The 19027-nt window shown below is 38.3% G+C and overlaps 1 protein-coding gene across 1 annotated transcript in view; it reads left to right on the top strand.

The window, feature by feature from the left end:
- Window positions 1–19027, top strand: part of PCNX2 (pecanex 2) — a 146450-nt gene that overhangs the window by 67238 nt on the left and 60185 nt on the right. Inside the window, exons 17-20 of the mRNA XM_030447709.1 lie at window positions 1797–1889; window positions 2939–3089; window positions 6777–6918; window positions 11344–11521. Coding sequence (XP_030303569.1) covers window positions 1797–1889; window positions 2939–3089; window positions 6777–6918; window positions 11344–11521 — 564 coding nt within the window. The remainder of the gene's footprint in view (window positions 1–1796; window positions 1890–2938; window positions 3090–6776; window positions 6919–11343; window positions 11522–19027) is intronic.

Here is a 19027-nt window from a genome sequence, read left to right as displayed (position 1 = left end):
GTGTGTTCTGCTTGTAAAATCTCTGAAGCATCTCATGTAGCAGTGTTGGGTTGGGATTTTTTTTTTTTTTTCCTTGAGTGGAGACAAAAATAACACCTGCTTTTAGCCCAAAATGTAAGTGATTATCTCTCACTACAGAGATATTAATTGTGATTAGAGCTTAACTTTTCTACATTGGACCAATTGCCATGAAGGACTTGAGCATCACATCCTAGGACTACTCAGCATCCAGTTCATAAGTGGGAATGGAATACAATGGGAATACAAAATCCTGCTGTAGATGGTTGGGTCTGAATGGAGGACAGGGAACAGAATTGTGTTCAAGGTAGGCTGATGCCCTCAGCAGGAAGGGTGGAAGCTGCAGATCCATCTCCAGCAGCCTGTTGCAAAACTCAGCTGGGAAAAAGCTGTTCTTTTGGGGGTACAGGCTCCTGAGCAGCTTGGGAAAGGGAAGGACAGTGGTGATGGCTTGAGAATTCAGTTAAATAGGATTGCAGCTTCCTGATAAAAAGCAAAAGTACTTTTTGAGCCTGAAGACTTTTTTTTTTTTGGTCCTGCTGAATTTCAAGGGCCTGCTGCACTCAGTGGAAGTGCTGATGCTTCTGACCTTTTACTAAGAAGTATCTTTCATAACAGGGAGTGATAGGCAGAATAAATATAGTGGTTGCTACCAGCTACTCCTGCAATTCCCAACCCTTCTATTATTCACTTGTTCTGCTTGCTTCCTTCCTATCTCCCTTACCCGTAGCTTTGCCATCCCAGCATTATTTTAGTTTTATTTCTTTTTCTCTGAGGTGATACATGAAGACTTCCTAGATTGCAGCACCAGGAAACTGGATGAGCTTGTAATTCTAACAGAAGTGTTGCATTTCCCATGGTACTTCTAGATTTCTTTGAATTCAAGCCTAAGCCAGTTTCTAAACCAAGATCTACAAACAGTTACTCATTTATTACTTAGTAGTAGTAGTATTCAACAATGAAGTTAATTGCCTCTCTCATAAATCTAAGGCAAGGTTTTAATTTACTCACAAACACATTTGGGTGACCTCTGAAGTACAAATCAGAAAACTGCACAGCTCCCAAGCCATCTGGTTTATTTGTTTACTGAGGATGATATTTTAATCACAGGAAAAGAGGCTGGAAAGACTTATATTTCCCAATCTTTAGAAACAAAATTATTCCTGCCATAATTATCCCTATCATCTCTATGTAAATGGAGACTTTTCCTTTCATTATCATGAAAAGGCATTGTCTGAAATCCCTAAAATCTTGCTGAAATTTGGCTTCTGATACAGAGAATCAGAGGCTGGGATGTATCACTTGATACAGTAAATGTTTTAATTCTATGTCTCTGGAGTCACTACAAAAAAGCCTGAGTCATGTCAGGAATGGGAAAGAAAGTAAATCTGAAGAAATTGTAATGCTTGCAAATAGAAAATGCAACCAGGGTTTTGATTTCCCCAAAATAAAAATGTCATAATGTGTACAAGAATTATATTCCTTAAACAGAATCAAACTCAGCATGGAAATGTATTGCTTTCATTTCTCCAATCTTAAAACTACATTGTTGAAAAATGTAATTTAAAATTAGACATTATGAATGTAAATGTGATTACTTTGACAAACCTGGAGTGAGAAGAAATAGTTCCTCAAAGCAGAGTGGAAAAAATACTTCTGTATCTGGGAGTGCTGATTAGCCTTATCACAACACAGACTGTGAGTAATTGAGAACAGAGTCATTTCCTTTGGTTACAATAATATGGGATTGCTAATTTTGTATAAATTTATTTTCACAGAAAGAAATTTTGAAGTCGGATCTCATTGTCTGCACAGTGGCTGCTGTTCTGTCTTTTGCTGTCAGTGCCAGTACTGTGTTTCTGTCATTAAGGGTGTGTATTTGTCCTTTTTTATTATTTATGTTTTTTCCCCTAAAGTATTGCCTCTTTTATGCAAAACCACAGGGTGCTTTAACTGGAAAGAACAGAGATTGTGGGAAGAGAAGTTAGTGAGCATGTATTAAAGTTTATCAGTTATATATCAGTTTATCAGTTATATCAGTTTAAGAAGGATGTAGAGGTCCTGGAACAGGTCCAAAGGAGGGCAACCAGGCTGGTGAAGGGACTCGAGCACAGGCCCTATGAGGAGAGGCTGAGAGAGCTGGGGCTGTTCAGCCTGAAGAAGAGGAGGCTCAGGGGAGACCTCATTGCTGTCTACAACTACCTGAAAGGAGGCTGTAGCGAGGTGGGAACTGGACTCTTTTCACAGACGACCATCAACAAGACAAGAGGACACAGTCTTAAGTTGTGCCAGGGGAGGTTTAGGTTAGATATTAGAAAGAATTTCTTCACGGAGAGGGTGATTAGGCTATGGAATGGACTGCCCGGTGAGGTGGTAGATTCTCCGTCCCTGGAGACATTTAAAAAAAGACTGGATGTGGCACTCAGTGCCATGGTCTAGCAACTGCTCCGGTGGGTCAAGGGTTGGACTAGATGATCTCTGAGGTCCCTTCCAACCCGGCTAATTCTATGATTCTGTGATTTACTGGTTAAAACATTTTTTTTATGCACAAGGCAGTTAGTTAATAAGGTATTTGTATTAATTTCAGTGCTTCTTATTTGACCTCTCCTTAAAAAAGCTGAGGATATGCAGAAGGATATAGAACCTTGGAGAAAGCATTAATTAGGCTGATCACTTGTCTTTTGTTCTTCAGTTATGGAGGAAAAAATATGGTTAATTGTATGTGGAAAATATATATTTTAAAATCTATATCCACCTGTCGAGGCAGGAAGCTTGAACATAAGAATAAAAAAAATCATTGCAGAAGAATCTAATTATACAAACTGTGAAAATAATGTTAAAAATAAGTTTTCTGCAAAAATGGTGTTTGCAAATTATGTATGATTTTTTTTGTTGTTTTTTTTTTTTTTTTTTGGCCCAGCCATTCCTCAGCATTGTCCTGTTTGCTCTAGCATGGACTGTGGGATTTGTAACCCACTACCTGCTCCCTCAGCTTCGCAAACATCACCCCTGGCTCTGGATCTCCCACCCCATACTGAAAAGCAAAGAGCACCAGCAAAGGGAAGTCAGAGGTTTGTAAGAAAATCTTTTCTAAACAATGGATGCAATGACTTGCAGCTTGTCTTGATTAAAAAAAAAAAAATCCAAACAGAGCAGGGAGACTAAATTAGGCTTTTTATTTCCCTCTTTTGAATAGCATGCTAGCCCATCATTGCCATTTCCCATGCCCTCTTCCTCCCTGCCCTCTTCTATTCAAATGTATGTCCCCAAAATGGCCCAAATCACATTAAGATGCCACCTGAGTCTTTTCTTCTCAGGGCTGAGCATTCCCAGCTCTCTCTGCCTCTCTTCCTGTCTCTAAGTCATCTTACTGACCCGAAGTAGCATTCAAGAGCCATCACCTAATCTGCCTTTTGCTGTTACATTACAGTTGCTTGGCATGTTAGAGTTCATGCTTAATACATTGACACTTTATATAATTCAAAAACTTAAATGATTGATGAAACTGAGGCAGAATTTTTCCTGTTTTCTGACACAGAACTATCTATGATTTGAACAGCTTAAGAGCAACTTAAAATTCCAATTTCCATCACGACACTTGTAGTGAAACATTAAACTTGAAAGGAACTGTGAAATTTTCTTGAAGATTTGTTTGCTGATGCCCACTGGCTTCAGCAGGCAGTGTGCCCTGTTAAATGGGAGAGTCAGTAAATATCTTACTATGTTGAAGTCTGATTCCTGATAGTTATTTCTGAAAGCAGGCAGTGTATTTTGAGGAGCACAGCTTTTTTGGGTGGGTTTTTTGGGGTTGGTTTGTTTGGGGGTTTTTTTGGTGTGTTTTTTTTTTTCCCCTCATGTTGACTTTGCTACCAGCCAGAAGTTTGCTTCTCATTTCTTGATGGATCCTCTGTCTTAATCATTCTCAGTCTATGTTCCTGAGGTTTTTGAAGGCAGCAGTGTCAGAACACTTTTAGTCTGGTCTTTAACCAGACAACAAATGAGTTCAGATGGCTCTCTGCAAAACCATGCATTAAGGATTTAAACCTTTTGCTAAAAAATATGAAAAAAAAATAATGTCTTTCAAAATTATTACTTCCCAACAAAGTTTGGGCATTAAAAAGTACCCAAGAGACCTGATTGAAGTCTGCCTTTTAACTTTTACTGCAATATTCTAATGGAAGTGTAGTAGAAATATAAATCTTATTGGGGATCATGCCCAACAGAGAACACTGAGGGCTTCCTTTCTCTGCTCATCAGTAGTCCTGATGAATACCAAAGTTTTATTGTTTGTTATATTGCTTAATCATAAATTACTAGTGTAGGATTTCTTTCCCTTGTGCTGATTAAGTCTGTCTTCATTTGTCAGAAGACTTTGTTTTCCTTACTGCAATGACTCAACTTTTGAAAAGGTCAAGGGTAGAGATCTGCCAGATTGATCTCTACAGATGGGTTAACTTTGTAGTTCCAGCAGGTTTTCCTGTGCTACCTGTTGTGGGTATCAGGCTTTTTTTCTGTCTTTTGCAGTCCTCATTTTATATGTGGTATATGTGCAATGTATCTGGTGTTGTGTGTTAAAACAAAAAAAAGTAAATATATATATTTATTTATTTCAGTCCCTTAGGCTGCTGCATTGACTTTTTGTCATGTTCTGAGATGAGACGGGCTGAGGAAAAGGTTGTGTAATCTCTTTGATAGATATGTCTGACAGACTGTCTTCTTTCTTTTACCCTGTAAGAAAAATGTAGGAGCCAAACATAAAGCTTCCCTGTTTGTATAGAAGAGAAGCTTGGAAAAGGGCAATATCCTGTAGTTGTCAAGCATGGGCAGTGAAAGGACAAGTACACAAAACAAAATGTTTGTGAGGAGCTTCTACTTCACAGAATTACATTAACAGCTTCCTATTTTTTCCAAGTGTAGTGCTATGGGGAGAGGAATGATTTCATTTCCAGCTGCTTGTCTAATTGCAAGTAAACTCCTCAAGTTTATTCCTGGGTTTGTTTCAGAGGCTTTAGGTGAACTGTTGAAGCCTTCAGACTTTCCTCAGAGTAACAATTATCAGACCAATTCTCATGATGTCCCTGTAAGATAACTCATTTATTACTGTTCATTATTTTGCCTGACTGCAGGAAGAAACACTGAGGTCAAGATGTGTGAGCTGATGGTATAATAGATTTGTAGAAAGTCATAAAATCATAGAATGGTTTGGTTTGGAAGGGACCTTAAAGATCATTTGGTTCCAACCACCCTGCCATGGGCAAAGTCTTGCAGGATTGAGTAAGAAAGAAGCCCTGAACCACTAGAGACTATTTTGTCATCTTTCTTCCTCACCACTGCTTTTATACCCCACAGATTTATGCTCTTTAATTATCCACATCTTTCCCTGGGACTTTTCTGAATGTGAGCTCTGGTTTTCTGTTGGCATTGCCTGCTCACATTGCTCTCAGCTTCTGCACCTCCCTTCTGCTTGGTCTGCTTGATGTGCCCATCTCTGTTCAGACTCTGGGCAGCCTGATGAAATATTTGAGTGAAGCTCCAAGAGCAATTTGTAGTTCAGGAAGGAAGAGATGGGAACAGAGAATAGCAGCTAGGTTCCAAAATTGACATTTCACTGTGTCTGTGAGCTTACAGGAGCTGGCCTTTAGGTAGTAAGAGGAAGAAATATTTTTATATTATAACAAGGAAAAATCCATCGTATTTTCTGAAGGCAGATTTTCACAAGAGCATTGCCTTAGCTGAAGACACTGGCAAAGCATGACTTAAATGTAATTTGGAAAGATTGCTTTTAGATATTTGAGCATATTCCATGTGCAACTGTGCCTGTAGAACATCCAGCTCTGTTGATTCAGTGTGTCTGCTTTGCCTGTCATTGCAAAGGTCTGTTTGGGAAGGTGAGCTGTGTGTTAATAATGATTTTCATTTCTGCAGGGAAGAGTATTGGAGATTCAGGAGCTGGCATTGTTATTTCTGAGTCAATATCAAGTTTTGCCCTTTTGTGTTCAGCGTTTTTCCAATAACCTTGTCTAGCTCAGCTCAGCTGAGAATAAAGACATTATTTTTTTTTTCTGTACACAAGTGTTTCTGCAATCAGTTCACCTTAGTTCTCATAACAGTTGAATTGCCCAAAGCATTCAGATCTTGTTTAATACTAATATTAAGCACTGTGATGTTGTTAGGAAAGTCTATTGCAAAAAAAAAAAAGATACTAGTTACTGATGAATGATGTGATCCTGGCAGGTACTATTTATAGTGGATGTTTAAGTGCTTTGAGAAACATCTTTGACAGTTTCTAGCTTCTGTTAATTCTTTGGTCTTCAGATCCCAAAGGGTATTTCATTTGTCAATGAGGTCAGTGATACTTTGCAGTGTCTAATGAACAGTGTTTTGCTACTGCAGGATGGAGAAGGAAAGGCAAGAAGTTCAAATGAGGTTCTAGGTCACCCACAAGGTCAGTGCTAGAGCTGAGCTGCAATGTCCAGAATTATTGCATTACTAAAAGTGCTGCTTAATATGGTGATGAGTAACTGGATTACGTAGAAAGTATTTCTCTTGGGTGCAGCTATAAGCAGCAAAAGAGGTACTTTCTAAATTCAGAGAACAAAATGATTTCTCTATAGCAAAAGAACTACAAAATCTGTTGTTTCATAAATTAGTTGGTTATATTTATTCATGTGAACTAATTCGTTTCTTCTGCAGTATTGCAGTGCAAAAAAATGCTGATAATTTGATGAAATGATCTGTTATCTGAATTTCTATTTCAGATGCTGCTCATTTGATGTGGTTTGAAAGGCTCTATGTGTGGCTTCAGTGCTTTGAAAAATACATTTTGTATCCAGCTATAATACTGAATGCCCTCACCATTGATGCTTTCTCAATTAGTAAATACAAGAAGCTTGGTACACAGTAAGTAGATTATAGCTCAAAGCATATGATTACTGGAATATTTCAGTTTACACTAAAGACTGAGAAATTCTATTTTTTTCAAGCCTGCTTGTCACAGTTGGCTCTCGTGCATTGTTAGTTGTGTATACAATAATCATTGCCTTTGCTGAAATAAAAATATAAAACCACCTTGGCACATGCTAAGACATCTCTCCAGTGAGAGACAGAGAAATTAAAAGATTAAAGAGCTATATATAGATATATATGGAATGTCTAAATGTCAATTAACAGCAAGATGCACTGTACCAGGCTGCAGGTGTCTGATAGGTATAAACACAGTGGGGTAACTAGAATTAATCAGATGGAAATGAGAAAGCTAGGCTGGATATCAGGAAACATTTCCTAACTGAGGATTTTTAAGACTGTAATGTAGCCTCCCAGAGGAGTTATTTGGAAGCTTCACCACAGAAGTCTTTTAAAGCAAGACTGAATAAAGCATCCAGTGGTGTAGAATGGTGGGTTGTCCTGCATTACATCTAATTTTTTCCAAAGTCTGATATCTGTGACACTGAGCAGAACTGGTGATGCTGATCCATGGTATCACAATCTCATACTTGTACACAGCCTTTTATGGTAAATATTTTGCTCACTGACTTGCCTGCTGCAGATCTTCAGCTGCCTTGGTGACTGCAGGATCCCCAGTGAGCAGAGTTTCTGCAGCCTCTTTATCAGGATGACAGTGATGCAGATGATAAAAACAAAGAAACAGAAAGGAAGGTTCCAGTAGAAGGAAAAACTGCTGGAGGAAGGGAAGCTCCTCAGTGTTAATAATAATTCGGTTTCTTAAGTTTAAATATTAGTTAAAAGAACTCTGCTGTAAATATTGTGTTAATTTTTCTTTAGCCTGTGTAGTCCCCCACTGACTTTTTTCCCCCAGGCATTTGGGAGATGTTAAGGCCAAGGTGCTTCAGGAGTTTGGGTGGATTGTCAGGGTGAAACTGAGTTCACAGTCATTCCCTCTGTTTGGTTCTGCAAGGCTGGGAGAACTAAAAAGTGTTCAAAATGTCATTTGTCATTGGTAAGCAGACGTGACTGAAAACATGCACAGAGCAAATACCTGGGGTTGGGAAGGTGCTATTTTTACACAGTTGTTCCTCCAAGCTAGATTGCACTTTAAAGTATCACCTCCCTCAAGTGTTTAGTAGTGAGTTAGTCCCCCAGAAACCTTGATTAAAGAAAGTAATTACATTTGTCTGCCTCTGATTGTTTGGCCTGTAGGGGAAATACCATGGCAGCCCTTTTCCTACCCCACCCCCTCTGTGTCTGTGTGATCACCTTGGATTTAAAACTTGCATTTTCTCCTTTTTCTTGTAACTGAGGTTACAGCAACACTCCCAATACGCCAGTATCCTCTTTGATTCACTTCCCCTACAGCTGCCACCGAAATCCCTCACACAAAACATTCATCCTCCGACCCTGCCTCTTTCTCCTCAGCTCTATAAACCCATGAGGGATCCTGGATTTTCCTTGCTCCTTCCATATATGCAATGCTATTGGCAGTTTTACTTTATCTGTTTCAATACAAATATACCCATTTTCTCTTGTTGGAGCATTTCTTAGCTGCTTACTGCCCAAGGACCAAGGTTTTATCATAATCTCATTGCACAGCTCCTCCAGTCTGTTATCCATGTGCCCAGCCTGGATCAGCTCTGCATCCTTCTTGAGTTGTCTGTATCTCTCCTGTGTTTCTTTAATAATTTTTTCCAATCCCTCAGAGAAGAGAAGGCTGCACTCTCCTCTGTGTCTGATGAAGGTGATAGGTTTTGGGTGATTTTTCCCAATTTGAGCATGTGGTGATTGTTTTCTTTTTAAGAAGCTTCATCTTGCTTTGTGATTTAAAGGACTGAAGCAGTTTGCTTCTTCAGGAGGCAAATCACCTCCTTCCCAGTCAGGAGTTTTCCTGAGCTTTCCAGCCTCTGATGTGCTGGTTATTAAGGGTTATTAATGGGACCCATGCTGATGAGTTGCAAAGCCCACCCGTGTTACCTGCCAGAGCCTTCAGATAGAAGCCCCTCTTCTCTCCCTCTCTTTCCTTCTCTCTGCTGGGTGTTAAGACCCCAGGAAAAGCATCTTGTGTGGCAGTATCTTTAAAGAAGAAGGATAATGAGCAAATTATTTTGTTACCCCTGAGAGCATTCCTTTACAAAATGTCTTTTTTTACTGAGTTCTTCCTCATATTAACAGATCCAACGTGAGAAAAAGTCTTCCTCTGCACTATGGTCTGTAAGATTTCTGTGTGAAAATTGCTTCATGTTGCAAGAATTTTCTTCACTCTGAGTAAACTCTACCCAGTTCATACAGGACACACTGTGATGGCTTCTGTTGCCTTCAAAATCTGTTTAGCTTGGTTGCTAGGTTTTAATTCAAAAGTCTGTATCAAATTGAAAAGAACAGCTTTGACAAGGTGAGAAAAAAAGGTCAGCTTGGCATTTAATTCCAACAGTGATGTCCTGGTGATCCTGTAGTAGAATAACCTGCACTCAGATGAAGTTGCATCTGCACTACAGAAGATGCACAATAATAAATAAATGCCACAAAATCAATCTGGAAATATACAGGCTCACAAACCATTCTAGAATGAAGAAAACCTGTTCAGAGCTTTCTGGCCTGTCAAGTGTCAGTCATGGCAGCTGGCATTCTTCTGGTTTGCCATGGGATGGAGGAGGATCTTGCATGCATTTTTAGATACCTGACATAATTTCAGTCACTCATGCACTGAAGTCCCCATCTCTTTTCATCATCATGAAAAAAAATCAATGAGTTGAGTGTGGTTAAGTCACTCAAGAAGTCACCTGGCTCTCAATGAAAAGGGTTGTACACCTGTATTAGGTTTGGGTTGTCTTTTTAGGAATAGACACAGTATGGTTCTTGGGCAGCTATTTGGAAGATTGCAATCCAGAGGCACTGGTTCATAATCCTGAGGGTACCTCATATCACTAAGTACTTATGAATTGGAGCTGATGGTACATTAGGAGACTTGAGATATCTTTCTGAACTTTTACAGAGCTCTCTAAATACATCACTTGTCTCTTACACCAAGTAAACCCCACAATTTCAGAGGTTTTCAGCTAAGAGCTGTTTTTACAGCATCCCCAGTAGCTGATCAGGATTGAGTTCACAAAACATTTCTTTGATTTTCTTCCTTTTAAAAACCTTGATGGAAAAGGTGGTGGTGTTGATTTCATTTCACATGAGTCCAACTTTTAAGCACTTATCAGGAGAGTCGAGGCTAAGGAAATGCTTACTGGAGAGGGGCATCGTGTTCCAATTCCTGACCCTGCTCTTGTGGTTTTAATTGGATTAAATACAGAATAATACAAACACTGATGGTCTGGAGCCCTGTAAAGTGTCAGATCTCAGGGGAGTCCCTGTCTACCAAGGTGATCTAAAAATTCATGTCTGAGACCTTTCTAGGATTTAACTCCCAGAATAACAGGCTGTGTTATCAAGTGATCAAACCAAGCAAGATCATATTTCTAATTGAGTAAAGTACCTTAAAAACAAACTTAAAAGTGTGAACATCCTCAAGTTCAGAGCATTCATCTGGGGACTAGAGCTGTGTTTCAAATTCAGGGGGTGCCAACACATTACCTCTATCTTTCCTTCTACAGTTGTGCTTCCTCAAACAGAAAATTGTGTTGTTTTCTGTAGAGTTAGAAGAGGATCATTATCTTCTTGGAGATACAGCAGCAAGAACTTGGACTTCTGATCTTCTGTGTGTTCACTCAATATTTAGAGTTTTCAGCCTCATTTCACTCTGTGGAATATAATAAGGGAGTAAAATGCAGACTGTGTGCGTTTTACAGCACATACATGCAATACACAATTTCTTTTTGTTACTGTATACCATAGGCAGCCTTCCAAACAGGAAAAATGGTGAGAAATTCAAGTGCTTCTTGTCTGTAAGTTCCTATCCAGAATTTCAGCATTGTGTGTAATGCAGTTAGGAGAATAACATAACACACTCTCTGTCATCAAGTGAACTTTCTGATCAGGAGTTGAGTTCAAAACATTTTTTTTTTTTCAAATTAGTCATCTATTAATGGAAGTGTCAAGACATTTCCAAAGCTGAAATTTTATTTTGAGAGCTCCAGAAAAATCTTTTCTCTAGATTTTTGGTTTTTAATAGTCAGTACTACTGGTTTTAGTAGTTTCTTAATTACAGATTAGAAGTGTGTGATATGGGAAAAATATTTAGTTGCATATGGGTAAAAAAATGTGATTATTGAAAGATCACAAGATTAAATCAGAATCAATAAGATGTAGATTTAGATATACAAAACAATCTGAAATACACCTGGTGCAGCTATTTGTATGCAAGAGCTCTGTAATGTAATGCTTTATGACTTTGCCTTAATTAGGTTTTTCTCTCTGTCTTTCTTCCAGCTGTGATATTATCCTGATAACAGTTGCTGGGATGAAGCTCCTCCGCTCCTCCTTCTGTAACCCTATCAATCAGTTTGTGACTTTGAGCTTCACTGTCATCTTCTTCAGATTTGACTACAGGGACATTTCAGAAAATTTCTTGCTGGATTTCTTCATGATGTCCATCGTGTTTCATAAGGCAAGATTTATAGCTCCAAACAGAGCTTGTTTTTAATTCTCAGTGTCACTCTGATCAGTGGTAGGATTTTCTAGGAGTAATGTGTTATTGGTACTATTGAGGAAAAATCTCTAAGCTGAAAGAAGGTTCCTGTGAATGTCTTCTCTGGTTTTGTACAGTGTTTTACTTTTTGTTCACATGTTGCTATAGAAGTTCAGGATTGTTGTTTTCAAGAGGAGAGAATCCTCAGTGAGTTGGAAGGAGCCTCTTGGGTCATTAGTGTGGGGCTGCTCTCCAGATCAATAGCCTGCTGTTTTTATCTAGGTTTCCTTTGAATGCCTCTAGTGTTTGACTCAACAACTTCCTTTGGGAAATTATTCCATTATCTAATCAGCCTTGTGATAATAAATGTTTTCCTAATGTCAGCCTTTACGTTTTTCTCTTCCTATTTTTGGTCTCTTATCCTTGTGATGCTGCCCTTAACCTTAACCTCAGAGCTCCTTCCTCTTATCTACACTGTTAAGTCTTGGATGGTGCTCTAGTTGAATTTACTTTTTAAAAAAAAAAACAACACCTTTCTGCATCAGTCAGATCATTAGATCCTGGCTTGATTTGCTATATATGCTGCTTCACTGAAAGAAGCAGGTTTAACTGATACTGTGATAAAACATGAGAATGTATTCAAGATAGTTTTTATATATAGCTTTATATATAAATAAAGCTTTTGTATATATATACATAAGGCTTTGAATAGCTTTTACCAATTCTTTTGTATTTTGTTTGATTTTTAAACTTGCTGCCTGATTGCCATGATGTATCTTTGTCCAGCTGGTAACTCTGGTGAGGTGGTGATGTTTTTTGGTTGCTTGCTTTGTTTGTTTGGTTCGATTTGGTTTGGAATTGTTGGGGTTTTGTTGTCAGTTTTTGAGAGGAGAAAGACCTGGAAGTTTCAGTCTTCCTAAAGAAAAGCCCAGTTCACTGGTGTTCCATTGGAAGCTCCCAGTCATTCAGGTAAAGAGCAAAGCAGAAGTTAAATACTTTTCCTGGTTTGTTTCTGTGTTTCTGTAAGGGAGGAAGGAAAATGGGGAAGAACAACACTCAGTGAGGGACCTTGGACTATTTCTTTACTTAGAACTCTTGGCTTTACCTGCTTCAAGCCTTCAAGAATAATACCTGTTCTGCTTTCCTTCTGCTGGGGTGAGGGAGCAGGGGGTGGATAGAGAGGGCAGAGTAAAGAAGCAGAAGAAAGACACAGCCCTACTCCTAAAATAACCCCATGCCATGCTCTGTGATCCTAAAATAGGGTTAGTGTCATTTTTTTAAGCTTCTTACCTTAGAGTGAGAGACAAGCAGTGACAGGAATGCAGAGGTTGGTGGCATTGTGTCAGTTTCTGTATTTTTTGCCTTTCTACCTTTCCAAGGGCAAGGGGTGTGTTTATGTCTCCAGATGAGATGGTCAGTGATGTGCAGCAGTGGACATCCCATGTCTGTATAATCATTTCTTTAGTCCTGAAACTTAATATCAAAAGAAGTTCTGTACAGGATCCAAAAAATTAGCACCCTGGAATTCAAAGTCTCACATTTCATTGATTTTTAATGTTGACCTTCTGAGCATATCACAACATAGTGGTGAGGATTATTACATGGTTTTGGAAGAGAGAGAGAGAAAAGTTTTTCAGTGGTTTTGAGGGAGGAGATGCCTGGGTGGTTTAAAGGTACCATTTATACTAGAAATGTCAGTGATAGCAATGTGAAGGAGATGAGGATGCACACCAAATTAAGCTCTGCTAAGCTGAAAGTTTATACTGCAGCCATGTTTTGAAAATGTTGTTTTAGCATTGATCTGAAATCTTCCTATCTGATAATACCTGAGATTGTGCAGGTCATTAATTCATCAAATGAACTTGTCCTTGTTCCATTTTTTAAAAATTGAAATTCAGTTGTTGAGTTATTTATTTTACAAAAGCACATGCATAGTAATGCAATGCTTTTAAAGCCAAACTGCAAAAAGCATTGCAGGTGATAGAAATTAAAAGTCCTCTTAATTTCAGATCATAAAGGGCGTAATTTTTCTTTACCATAATTAATCTGAGCTTTTATTAGCTCAATATTGTGTAACTTCAGTAAAGGATATGGTCACTTGAGGGTATAGATGATGTGTATTTATTCCGTACTATGGGCCCTAAGCAAGCTGCATCCAGTTCTGTTCCTTAAATCTTTAAGGAACTTAAGGAATGGGTCTTTAAAGATTCTGTCCATCTATAGTTCAGTCATATTTATGTTTCAGTCAATGTTTACAACTTTTTTTAAAAACTGGACTCCTTTCTGTGACCATCACCTTTGACAATGCAGAACTTACTACAGACTCATGGCCAATTTCTGCTCACTCCTTACCCTCAGCTGGATGAGGGAACTCCAGAAGTGCTGTGCCTGAGCCACAGTGGTGATAATTTTTAAACATGGTTATCCCACAAAAAAACATTTGCATGCTTTTCAAAGGGTGGTAGCAAGCATTTATTTTCTTCTGCCAAGCACTGTGGAAGAAGGCATCAGAACTTAACTTTTACAACTGCACCAGTGACTCTTGAAGCAGATTCTGTTGAATAAAACCTTGCTAATAATGTTGGTTAGAATGTTTGTGAATCTCTCACTGATTGTGCTTCCCTCATTTTCCTCATTTTGCTGTTGTTTTAACATAATTTAATCAAATCAGAAGCTCCAGATGAGCATATTGCTTCCTGAACAAGCTGAGGCATGGAAGTTGGAATTGCTATTCCCAGATTTTTATCTCTGTTTGCAAATAGCCAAGCCACCCACTCTGGGGTTGCACACAGAGCAAGAGTACAATCAGGTCTATTCCTGGGGATTTTTTGAAAAAACAGTCTGGATTTTTTTTTTCTTTGTCTTTTCAACATCGTAGGACTTGGTGGCATGGTTACTTCACTTCTTTTTTAAAAGTCATGAGGAGTTTACATTTTGACAAGTTGCAGAATGTGGAAATTTAATGCTAGAAGGTGATTAGTGGTGTAGAGAATGTTTTGACTTTCCCATTGCCTTGGGAGAGGAGCAAGAGAAACATTTAGGAAAGACTTTATTTTTAACAATGACTACAGCTTCCAAGTAGCTTCTTGCCATCCCAGTTTGTCTCCTTGGCTATGGCCTGGGATTCATCTGTTCAAAACTCCCCTTGCCTTAATTCTTTAAATCAGGGCTGCCTGGCCTTTTAAAATTCTATCATTCAAAAATTGTGGGAGTAGTGCTTTAAAGGAAGTTAAACCAGAAAATCAAGATGGGTGTCTTGGTCTGTACAGCTCTGTGTAAACTTTTCAAATGAGCCAGTTGTTCTCTCTGGACTTTTTAGGAGATATGGTGCAAATATTAATAAGAATGTTCATATTACTTGAAAATGGAAACCCACAAATAGCTGAGAGCATCTACTTCATAGGCAGAGCAAAGATAAAATATAAAACAGGATGTAGGAGATTTTTTCCTAGACTTCTAAAAGTAGTAGAAGCCCTAAGATTTTCTCTGTAATAGGATAAAAAAAATGTAAGAATATTAACCATTTAGGAATCATGAAAAGAGGGACATGATTTGAGAAGGATGAAAAGCTGGACCTTTCTTCCACCCTTCTGATACCTACTGACACAATACTTAACTGAGGAAATGCTAACATAGGCAACACTTATATGGGAGGGAGAGCATAGGGTTGGTAAGTACATGTCATAGTTCATCTTTCTTCCATGCAGGAAGAAAAAAATAAAAAAAAAAGGTTCCCAGCACTGCCCTTCTTGGCAGATGTGTGAGCTGCTTTAAAGGATGCCTGAAATAACAACTGTTCAAGGCAAGAATGAGCAGGTATTTTTAAGTGTGAAGTAGAAAGCAATGCAAATCATTCAGTGAGGATTCTGGTTTTTAACTCTAGTTGAGTGGTAAAGATGCTCAGGACAAGACTTTCTTCTGAGTTCTCTTAAAGATGCAGCTCAGCATCCAGTGCCATGGACATCTTTAAGTCACAGTGTTTTCCTGAACTACTTTTGAAACCCTGGGTGATGCTAATGTTGAGGTGAAGCAGCAAAGGCAGCAAAAAAACTTGGTAGCGTGAGTGTGGGTGCTTCTGGCTGTGGAATGGTCTCAGGTACTACAAAAAAAAAAAAACTGGTGGGTTTTTTGGTTTTTTTTTTCAGTCAGTCTCTTCACTACTGAGAGCAACCAGCAATGTGTTGCAGGTTCCTTTATGCCAAACCATGGAAAACTGGGGTTTATTTACCAGCAGCTATTTCAACTGAGAAGTGATGCTTGGCTGTGATACAGATTTTTACCAAATCTGTGTAGCTTCCTTTAAGCCCTAAAAAGCCACCCCAAGCTCACCCAATTACCTGCTATGCATATCTTGATGGGCTAATAAGACCAGTGTCATTAACCCTCTGATGTATGGATTGAAGCTTCTTTCTTCTTTTAGTGTCTTCTGTGTTACTAGTAGACAATTTAATGGCCTCTTAATTTGTGTGTGTGTGGATGAACTAATTAGCAATACTAAAATATGAAATCACCTTATATTTTCTCATAGCCAAGTCCTCTGAGGGTTCTGAATTTATCTTCATGCATAAAGCAAAATAATCAAAGAACCAGAGCTTGTTAAATTTGCCTTCATTAACACTGAATTCATTTGCCTAAGTACTCTTACCCCTGCTGAGCTCACTTAAGAATACAATTTCTCTGTCTGATATTTTTCCTTTTTTCCCAGAATACTTTTTTCCAGTTAATAAGGAATCTGCATTTTTTTATTTTTACAATTTTTCTCTTTCTGTATATTTCTTTCTGCCATTGTATCCCATGCCACACATTTATGAAAGATGATCTTTATGTCAAAGTAACTCCAGCTACAACAACCCGTTTCTAACACCCTACCAAACCTGTGCTGATCAGACTTAACTTTCAACAACCACAACACAATTCCTTGGACAGGAAAGAAATGAATGTCATCTTCTTTTCCTTCATGTTGTGAGGAAGTGCTTCCCAGTGCATTGACCTTCTTGGTGCTTTGTTGAAGCCAAGTAATTAACCTCTTGGATCTTTTTATTGCCTTTGTGGCAATAAAACTCTTGGTTAGTTGGCATGTGGCATTGATTTGGGTGCTACAAAAGACTCACTCTCTTTCCTGTTCCTTTCTGATTTTTTATCCTTCTCTAAATCTGATGTTTCACATCAAAGCTTCTGGCACTAAGTCTTTAATTCACACTTTAATCCATTTCTTGCCATTCGTGTATGCTGGAAGCCAATGTCTTAATCAGCTGCACCCTCTTGGCTCACAGCTGTTTCCTCAACTTTTGATATCAGGCATATAAACCCTGTTAAGACACTTTCTGCTGAGTAAAATACCTAGGGCTACATCTGATATTTGACAGGATAATCCCCGTGGTATTTTGCGTAGACTTCTGAACTCTCTTGAGCACTGTGCAGTCCATGTTTCCTTTTAATACTGGAGAAATAGTTTAATTGATTTACTTTTTCATTCAGCCTTCCATCACTGACCTCTTTGTCAAACTTCATTTGGGACTTTATTCCCAAAATTCATATTTTCTCCTTTTTTTTTTTTTTTCTTTGCTTTTTGTTTTTTCTTGTGGAATGGGACAAGTGGACTCAGGGATGCAGGAGATGTACACCTCCTCCCGTGGCTCTCTCTGGCTCACTGAGGATTGCATCTCTCTGCTTTCATATTGATAGCGATGAGTTCTGTAGCTTCAGAAAAAGAAATCTCAAGTATCTGGTGCTCCAGCACACAACTCACAACTTTGGTTTTTTTCTTTATCTCTGCTTCTATAAAGGAGACTTCTGGGAAGGTCCAGTCTTGGCAGGAGCAATGCCTGTGACAGCTTCACAGAAGAGGCTGAATTCCAGCTGATTTGTTTCCATTAAGCTGCTTAGCCCTGATTTTATCCTCTTTGCCCACCTCAGGAAATCTGTGAGCCCTTTCTCACAGTACTCCAGACCCTTTCCCTGTGTCCTTGCTGTCCAGCTAACAGAGCCTCTGCCATGGGCAGATCCAGGGCTCTTAGGTTCTTATCCTCTTGTTGGCATTGGCCTCATCATTGCTTCTGCCTGCTGGCTGACAAATACAAAGCTTTTGAGGCTTTTTACTCAAACTGTTTAAAACATGCCTGTTTTGTACACTAAGGGCTGAATGAGATGTTCTGGGAATATATATTCCTCTGAGATTTGCTATCATAACCTTGGACTGGTGATATTTTGATCCTCTCCTATTAGACATTGACATGGGACAATGAGATTGAATATAAAATAATAAATAGAAAAACTTCACAATTTAAAAGCTTCAGATTTCTGTAAGCAAGTAGAAATAAATACAGGTTGGAAAATGTTTGTGGGAGATTTATAGTGCTGTTCTAATACACCAATAGAATGTCACAATAACTTAAGACATAAACATTAAAAACCTTTAACATTTCCAGTATATCTTGTTCTGTAGGATTTCATATGTAGATTTAGTTTGGCTTTAATAAAAAAACAAAGTCAATTATTTGCAAAGCAAAGCTCTGAACTAGAATAAAATTATTCCACCTAGGTTTAATTTCATATCCATAAACACATACATGATCACAACTTTTAGCTCTTAATGTATCTTAATTTTTATCAACATTAAAAAAAAAAGTAAAAAAAAGAAAATTACCAGTAGGTATTAAAATCTACTGTCAAGACTTGTAGCTACCTATTGACTAGATTAAACTCAACATGAAAAATAAGAGTACCCTTCTACCATGTGAGTCTGATTTCAAAGCTGTCCCAAGTTCTCTAGATCTAAACAGATATATATAGAAATACCTGTTAAAAGTGAGAAATAATTGCTTTTTACATCTAGCTTTTTTAACCTCTCAATTTTTCTTGTACAGGCCATGTAGTAGTATGTATATGACAGTTATTTGTGTTTAAAACCAATTTATACATATCCTTTTCATAAAACACAGCGAGATTCAAGCTTAGCAAGAAAATGTTCATGTTTATGCATTATTTAGACCCAGTATTGCCAAGGAATCTGCCCACACAGAGTCCCAAGAGATGCTAAACAGAAAGAAAGGCTGCCAGAAGCTGAGAGCATTGCATGGGCTCCATCTCCCATTCAGTGTCATTTAAATTCAGATGCTAATCTCTGCCTAGTTTACTGAAATCTACTAAACTGAATAAAGGAGATCACATTTTAGTGATGTTTCAGACTCACAAAATATTTTTTTAATATTGGCAACAATCCATTAATTTTTATTTTGTAATATTACTTACTAATATTGCAGTTCATTAAAAAAGAACTGTATTTGCAAGGAATTCTGAAAGCTTAAGTCCTTACCTTTGCTTTGTTGCTACAGAATATTAGCTTATGCTCCAGGGTTCTGTAGAGGCTTCAGAACTCATAGAAGACTTAAGGATGATTAAGATGATCAAAGATGTGTCCACATAAAATAAATAGGAAAGACAGATGCATGTTTCACTTGACAGTAGTGGGAACGCACTGGTTTA

This window comes from Calypte anna, chromosome 3, assembly GCF_003957555.1.
Source record: "Calypte anna isolate BGI_N300 chromosome 3, bCalAnn1_v1.p, whole genome shotgun sequence".
NCBI classification, from domain to species: domain Eukaryota; kingdom Metazoa; phylum Chordata; class Aves; order Apodiformes; family Trochilidae; genus Calypte; species Calypte anna.
This window is presented reverse-complemented; position numbering and strand designations above follow the sequence as displayed.